This window comes from Anopheles gambiae, chromosome 3, assembly GCF_943734735.2.
Source record: "Anopheles gambiae chromosome 3, idAnoGambNW_F1_1, whole genome shotgun sequence".
NCBI lineage: Eukaryota > Metazoa > Arthropoda > Insecta > Diptera > Culicidae > Anopheles > Anopheles gambiae.
In genome coordinates this window covers 78,750,321-78,758,999 of record NC_064602.1, presented here as the reverse complement: position 1 = coordinate 78,758,999, position 8,679 = coordinate 78,750,321, and the positions used below count along the sequence as shown (strand labels likewise).

Sequence of the window (8,679 nt, the reverse complement as noted above, 5' to 3'; positions counted from 1 at the left end):
CCGGAATGAGCTATGGAACATCATGAAGTGGTACCATTTCCCTGGGAAGTTGATCCGGCTGTTAGAAGCCACCATGAACGGGGTATGTTGTTTGAATAGTTTATAGAGGCTTTGGCTCCAACGGAGTTCTTTCGCCTCTTTAGTGAACGGGGTACAGTGCAAGGTGAGAGTGTCGAACTTGACGTCGGAATCGTTTGAATTTCACAGGGATCTGAGGTAAGATGAGGAGCTCTCCTATCTGCTCTTCAACATCACCCTGGAAGGTGTCATTCGAAGCGCGTTCGCTAGACAACGACATCCATGGCACGATCCTCTACCGGTCTCTCCAATTTCTTGACTTCGCGGATGACATCGAAATCGGTAGAACAACGGCGAAGGTGAGTGAGGCGTACACCCGACCCAAACGCGAAGCAGCAAGAATTGGATTGAGAATCAATGCGACGAACACGAAGTACCTGCTTGCCGGTGACTCAGACCACCTGGGAAGCAGTGTATTAGTTGACGGCGACAATCTCGAGGTATTAAAGGAGATTTGCTCTCTCGGAACGGTCGTTACTGTGGACAACGACATCAGCAGCGAAATCCGGAGACGCATTGTGCAGGGGAATCGTGCATACTATGGGCTTCACCGACTGCTGAGATCCAGAAGGCTTCGAGCCCGCACGAAATGTGAGATATATCGCACATTGATTAGCCCGGTGGTCCTCTACGGACACAAATCCTGGACCAGCTGAGCGGAGGATGCAAGCGCTCTGGGCGTGTTTAAGCGACGCATCCTCCGGACTATCTTACGCGGTGTGCTCGAGCATGCGTGGAGGAGAAGGATGAACCACGAGCTTGCTGAGCTGTACGGCGAACCGAGCATCCTGACGGTGGCGAAAGCTGGCAGGATACGATGGCTGGGGCATGTTATGAGGATGTAGGACTCATGTCCCACCAAGAAGGTGTTCGACAGCGATCCCCAGTTCGGCATAAGGGGCAGAGGAGCACAGCGAACTCGATGGCTGGACCAGGTGAAGCGAGACCTGAGATCGGGTGTCTGCATGGATGGGAGCCTGCAGCCAGGGACCGAGCATCCTGGAGAATTATTGTTGACCGGGTTATGTCACATCGACGTGCTTCTATCGTGAGCAGACCAACAAGAGTACATATTCTTCTTCAACTAATACTGTCACGTTCAGATTTGTGTTGTTTTAAATCGCTTATACTACTCTCTCTCTCTCTCTCTCTCTCTCTCTCTCTCTCTCTCTCTCTCTCTCTCTCTCTGTCTCTGTCTCTTTCTCTTTCTCTTTCTCTTTCTCTTTCTCTCTCTCTCTCTTTCTCTCTCTCTCTCTCTCTCTCTCTCTCTCTCTCTCTCTCTCTCTCTCTCTCTCTCTCTCTCTCTCTCTCTCTCTCTCTTGTTGGTATGCTCACGTTAGAGGACGTCGATGTGACATGGCCCGGCAGACCAGGATGATATTTATTACGGTTCACGTTTATATTTCTAATGGAGGAAATGAACGACCTGGCGTACTAGGCCATTCTTTATTTAGACATTCTTTTTAATGAACAACTCAATACATTATGATTTATAAAGAACCGATGAACGTTGATGAGATGAACGTAGGTCGTTCGTTCTTTAGAATGAACGGAATGAATCGTGCGGTTCTGGTTCTTGGGGCACACCTCTACACGCTACTTGCTATTTACTAGTATAATTCGACTGATAGGACCACAATTTAGTTGATGATAATAACCAAGCGTTTGTAGCGATTTGTTCGCGTGACTTACTCGGCGAGAAATAATGAGAAAAAAATAAAGTGGCCTAATTTTTAATTAACATTTTTGAGCAATGGAACAAAATAAGGTCTCATTAGACAGTAGCTGATTTTTAGTAGAAAAAAAAAGATTTTTCGCATAATCTTTCGACTGCCTCTATCCAAACAGGAATGTACCAGTCGTATTGATTTACAATAAAAATAACTTTATACATTGTACAAGTGCCGTTAACAAAACAAAGGGAAAGAATCTGCATAAATTCAAATAAATTTGGTGGAAAAAGGTCTAACATCACTTACCATGCAGCTCCATGTAGCTTTGTCCGGTGCAGCAAATGTAGCACTACAAATAACCACAAAAAGTGAAGAAATTTACAAGCACGACAATGTCCTTTCCACTGTATATTATTTGCACCGGTGGGTTATAAAACACTATTCCCACCCGCATGAGGCATCGTGCTTCATTTCCGGCTAGCCTACTTAAAATATCACCAAATAGAGGATGTTTCTTATTTTCTTCCATTCTCCCAAGGAAGCTGCAGCGCCTGGTTCGATGTTCATGCCTTCGGAAAGGGGGGCATTTTCGCACAGCCAACTGGGAGGGAAACAAAATGAGGTCAACGCAACGAAAACCGCCACTAGAGCTAGTGTCCGGTTTTATTCACGCCACAGTGCGCGTCTGTTTCTCTTTACCGTTTTGCTCTCCGCCTCTAATACCAACTGTGCTTCCGGCAGTCTAACCATTCAACCCTAAAAGGCAAGCAATAACAACAGCAGAACACACAGTACAGTAGTAGAGCAAGGAGCACGCTGTCGCTTGTAGGGATTTTTAAGAACGATTTGTAGTGCGCCTTAAGGGAAGGGTGAGCCAGCGCGAAAAAGTGCAGAATCAGCCGGTTCTCTGGGTGGTTCTCGGTTTTGGGATGCTTCGCGAGGAGTGTCACTTCAGTGCCGCTCCGAGCAGACACATCCACAACACCAAGCCGAGACAGTAACGGGTGGAAAGGCACACACCAATGTCAGCAGCAAACGGGTGCGGTCGCTTCCCATATTCCCTAGCCAGCGGCAGCTAGCCGGTGGGACATTGGTGCGCACAAAGCTGTGAATACTGTGCAAGGAATAGGATGTCTCATTCTCTCAGACTTTGCTGTTTGGCTGCTTACGACGGAGGTTACGGTTACGGCCACAAAAGTCGCTTGTGATAGTGGGTAGTAAGAAAACGAAAGGATACGATAGCGACCCTCACACACACTAAATCGCCAACAACTCCTTTTTCGCCGTTCACACGGAATCGCCAGGAGACCGCTTGGACCGAAGACAATCTCCGCACACTATCGCTTCTATCATCATCATTATGCACGCTCCCCTTGATGGCTCTTTGTGTGAAGTTCTCACTCCTCCCTCCGCATCCTTTGGCGGGATGACCGCGAGCGGCAAAGATTGGGTTTTGGTTCGGGATATTGGGAAAGGATTTATACGGTGTCCCCGGGACCGAAAACCCGAGATTTTTTTCCTTTCCGAGATTATTTGTTCGTGCTTTGTCGTGCGTTCGAGTCGTGGCGCAAAAGGGAGACGCACAGATAGATGTACAGATTTATGGGGCTTGATAGCATTTACAATTACCATTTCACCATTAGCCGGACGATGGCGGTAGTGGAAGGTAATGGGTAAAGCAAACAAAGAAAGAGCAATAAGGACTATTTAATAGTTTCGGTGGATGGAATCAAAAACATATGAACAAAAGTAACAGGGAACAAGGTAACATTTTCGCTGCATTAGCTTTTCAAAAATAAAAACAAATTTAAAAACTTATTGTAATGCTCACAAGTTCGATTAGTAAATTTAAATTCTATTTGTAATGTTTTTTCTGAATTTTCTTTTAATTTTTTCATCAATTTCTCACTTTACCTTTTTAAATGAAATAAGTTGTATGTACGCCAAAACTAATAGCTATTAAACTCAATTCATATCAGGAGCTAATGATGAAACACCAACTGACATCAAATCGAACCTATACCCGTTCAGGAACCGATACAGAACCCATACCGGTCCTGGAACTGCATCTGAACTGATACCAATCCTAAAATAGTTCGCGACTTAACTCCGATCCAAGATCTGTATCTGTACTTGTTGCAGATTTGAAATGAAATTTGAGCCTGTTCCAGCCCTGGAACTAATACAGTTCCTGTTTTGACCAAGTAACTGATTCGGCAGGTCGACGAACCATAGCAACCACTAGCACGCTAGTCCAACGCTGACGGGTATCCGTCAGCGTTGGACTAGCGTAAGAATTTCGCGAATGTAATAGGGTAGGATAATATAAAACATTATATTATTTAAAAAGTAATAACTTAATCTGTTTGCGTTAAAAATGTGACATGCAAAATAATCAAAGTAGTAATCCATGTAGTAATCAATGTAGTAATAAATAAGTGATAGTATTTTGTTGGGAAACTTTAAAAACACATTGAAAATATAAAATAAACATAGCATGGTTCGAAAACATTAAGATAACTCCGATAAACAGAAGAAAAACTTGTTTAGAGCCAAGTATTAAGGTAAGAAATCATAAGCAAACTGAAGAAAAAAATTGACGAAATAAAAAAGTGAAAATAACATTTGTAAAGTAAACATAAACTAACACAGAGACAAACATTTCTTTACAGATGAAAAAAACATTTTTGAGGAATCACTATGGTATTTTGAAATATGTTTTTTACGTTTTATTCAGCGAGATTTGCGCCTTTCCACGGCAGCAAACGAAAACCATAAAATCTTTTATAATTATGTAGTAGCTCTTAAGAAGTTCTATGGTTGTAATGTTTGTAAACTCATTGCAAATCTTTGCTTTGTCTTAATCCAAATCTTATTTCCATACAAATACCTTTTAAACGTACTCCTAATAATGTACACGTTCCATTTCACGGGTAGTCCCATCATTCCTCCCCTTCTTCCTTCACATCCATCGGATCTGGTGCCGTTCTCCATTCGTCACCGAGCGAGTCCAGCTTGGCCTTCAGAAACTCAACATCCCGGGCGCGACTTCTGGTCATCTTTTGTACCCTGTGAAGGCTGTAGGTTGGAATAAAGTCAAAGCACATCGGTGAAAAACGGCCGTAGATCACTAGAATCGTCTCCAAACTTACCGGAAAACAAGCCGCTCGTTGCTGCGCTGCAGGGCTTTGCACTTCTCGTGCAGCAGCTTCACGCCCCGGCGGTACGCTTCGTTTGTATCGAGCGGAGCGCGTTCGCGTGGCTTACTTTCACTGCTCACTATTGCGGAGTGCGATTTTACAGGCTTTCCACTGGTCATTTCGGGAAAAATTAGAAAATAAACCAGCGCACGGGAATAGCACAGGTGCGAGTTTGTCCACGATTTGTATGCGGTTTGTTTATGTTTAGATACAGCTGACAGCTGACAGATGCGCAAGCGTACCCGGGCAGTTACAACTTCATGGTTGAAATTGTCGTTACACTATGGTAGTGCGGTGGACGTTTATCTATGTACAATTTATTAAATTTATTTTAAGCAAGTTAAATTGGAAAAAAAATCCATCTATTCGGGCGTAATATTGCTTATGTATGGTGTTTTTTGTCTGCAAAAAGATTAAATTACGTTGCATGGTTTTTAACCGTAGTTATTTTGCCATAAGGGTTTCAGCTGCGTGAACGCGAAAAGATTGACGAATATTTGGCTCTTTGGAAACCAAACCGCGAAAAATTCAGTGGACCTTTCGTCTACAGGAAAGTTCCTCCCCTTTCCACCAACAAAGCATCGCTAGAACTAGAACGGAGGAGCGATTGGTTTGAATATTATCTTTAACTTTAATTATTTTATTTTGCTTCACATATACAGTGGACTCTATTGAGCACAAAAATGAAGCTTCGTAGCTACTGCGGACAAAATCTACAAAAAAAAAGCAAAACTGAACCAAATGCTTTGGATAATCGACATTATTTTCTAGTGCATAAAATCTGAATAAGTATCTTCAACCCTATTAAAAAACATCACTACAGCTAATGCAAGGCTAGCAAGAAGTGTATCGGCTCTACACTAAGGTTATATAGCAATGGCAAAAAAAACCTTCGTAACTAATCTTTGACAAGTCATTCAAAAAACAATAAACTTCCCTTGAACTTACTGCAGGAGATTTTTTCCTCTACCTGTCTAAAGTGAAAATGTGTCCACTGGAAAACTAACTTTCACAAGTTTGGACTGTAGAAGAGATACAGGCTTTTTTCATCTCCCTCCACCCTACCACTCGCGAATGAAAGTTCAAAGGTTGTTTATTCTTTTTGCGTTTCACCTCGGCATTACATCGGCACCCGTAATGCATCGTGTGTTTGAAGGTAAGTTTTGAAAAGGGATATAAAACGCATTAGAAAGCTGGTGTTGCTTGCACGAAGGAAAGGCGTGAAGATAAGTAAAAGGGCTTAGCTTAGCCCGGGTAAGTTCTAAAGTTTTAGTTGCCAGTGAAGTGCATTGATACACATATTGATGTGAGTGTGTGGATACGAAGTGTGTATAGAATTACACATATCTACATCAGAGACTGCAAGCTAAGCTATAAGCCTATCAACTACAAACACATAATAAAAATAATGCAGCAATCTAATTTTAAACATTGCTTAGATTGCTGATTTTTAGTAGTGTTATTTAAGACTTTTTAACTGTCATGTTATATGGATTCCTTAGTAATCAAAACCGGATAACAGACAGATATAAGGAAAGATATACAACGCCTGCCAGCTCGTCTTATATCGGTCGTAAAGCAGTACTTTGCAGACTTGTCAGTTAAATTATGGTATAATTATAGCATGCTTAGGATATTTTCTATGGAACATTTCTCTTTAGGATATTTTTATAGCAAGAAAAGAATTTTAAATTGTTAGCAAATTATTAAAAGATTATTTCATTGATAATTTATAATATTAACATTTAAATAATCTTAAATTAAAAAAAGTTTAATTTAAAAGCTAAAACATGATAAACATGTGTTGGTATGATTGGTTTTATTCACTCTTGAGCATGATATCATTTACTCAAAGACTTTCAGTAGAAAAATCAGAATAGAACACTGACTGACAACATTAAACCATGCAGATCAAGTATTGAAGTGTATGAAGATGAGATACAAATTATTTTCTCATGCTCTATTATTACACACGATGTGCTCATGTCGTTCGTTTCAAACACATTCACGACAGTGCTAGAACATTCCAGCACACTCTTTTACATCCTCTAAACCTGTTGATTTTACTGTTGCCCCAATCCAACTGGAAAGTAAGAGCCAAAGCATAAAAATATACATCAAAGTGATTCGTGCAGAACACGCTACCTACCTCCTTTCTTGAGCGCACGTGTCCAAAAACGGCATCCTCCATCATCTAGCCCCCTACCAAATGAAATGCGCTGAAATGGCCAGCTGGAGAGGATTCTTGCCAACGGACGCAAGCTTGATTATGGAGCTGCGGCACCTCCAAAGTGTTAGGCCGGATGGTATGATTATTTAATTTTTGATAAGCCCAACCAACGTTCTCTCCTTTCTTTTTTGCACGCATACACAGCCTTCTAACGTCAACGGTTTACCGATGGCAAACAGAAAAAGCGAAGGTCGAAAAGTTGCATCCTTTCACGTGGCCGGAAGATGACAAGGGCGCATACGGAAGGGAGTGTGCGTGTGCGTAGCCGCGAATTGCCCGCCCGGAACGACACATCGCGACACTGGACAAATTAATTCTTCTGCCCTCGGGTACCATGAAGGGATCGGACGATCGGACGCAGGTCGTTAATTTTGCGGCTCTTGCGTGCTCCGTGCTTTGTGGTCGTTTAAGGGTTTTTTTTGTTGTTGTTCCCGTCCATCCTTCTCGTAACCGCACCAAAACTAAATACGGGTACGGTGTGGTGCTTCGTTTGCTTTTTCGACAGCGACTAAATATTTGATCATCTGCCCGCCAGCTTTCCAGGCCGTCTGCGTGTAGCTGGGCTGTCTGGCGCGGTCGTACAGTGCCCGCTTACAGCAAGAACAGCAGGATCCTCACACTCACGGTGCGTTTTCTTCAAGGCGCTGTTGCTTTCAAGGCGCCCTACCGGTGGAGAGTGGAGAGTGGTGGTTGGAAATTAAACATTCATCGAACCACGGGGTAACAGGATTTGTGCGAAATAGACAGCCAAAGAATGGTTTGCAATGTTGTAGCGGTTTGTGGAGCGGATGTGTGAGCGGGTTGTAACACGTTTGTTCGGGCGTGTAGGGAAGGGAAGGAAGCATTTAAATTCAATAGCAGCTATCAGCGTTTAGTGCACGTTTGTTGGCAGTTCTACTGTTTGCTATCTTGCGCTTTCTTACCATTGGGTCCGCGCGCCTGCAGGCTGAACGGTGTATGAAATTCATTGCAAAATTAAGTCGATAGTTGCTAGAATCTGTTATTTCTTTGTGGACTATTTTACTATCAATTTTTATTTCAATTTATTAGTTGTATTATGATGTTTGTGTTTCTGGGAAAATATTTCTTTCTTCTATTTCGAATCGAATTTTCTATAATTTTCGATTCATTGATTGATTGAATGTGTACAATGAAGGGCTGTTTCCTGATGATGAACTGATCGCCAGACATGGGCATGAATCTTGTATGTATGAACAGAGCCTTAGATGAGGAATACTGTTAAACAATTGACCAATATTTGTTAAACCGTAACAAAACTTATCCGTAAGATATAATTACAGTATGTGCTTTAATTGCATAATTAATGGAAATACTATCGAAGCCTTAATAAGGCGTATTTAGACAAATATCCCCATTCGAACCCATTTCATTTTTGGGATTTTTAATAGTTTCTCTTAGTTATACGAGACCTAATTACATAAAAAAGCTAATGGAATTATAATTATAAATTGTTAGTAAAGCAGCGTTTCCTGTTAAA

General features: G+C 41.9%; 1 protein-coding gene across 1 annotated transcript; it reads right to left on the bottom strand.

The window, feature by feature from the left end:
* Positions 1-4,457: 4,457 nt before the first annotated feature.
* On the bottom strand, positions 4,458-5,168 carry LOC4577567 (TCF3 fusion partner homolog). The gene is made up of 2 exons (XM_001237212.2): positions 4,904-5,168; positions 4,458-4,829 (listed from the first exon to the last, which is right to left on the bottom strand). The coding sequence occupies exons 1-2, from the start codon at positions 5,068-5,070 to the stop codon at positions 4,694-4,696; spliced, it is 303 nt and encodes a 100-aa protein (XP_001237213.2). The 5' UTR covers positions 5,071-5,168; the 3' UTR covers positions 4,458-4,693.
* Between the last annotated feature and the right edge of the window lie 3,511 nt (positions 5,169-8,679).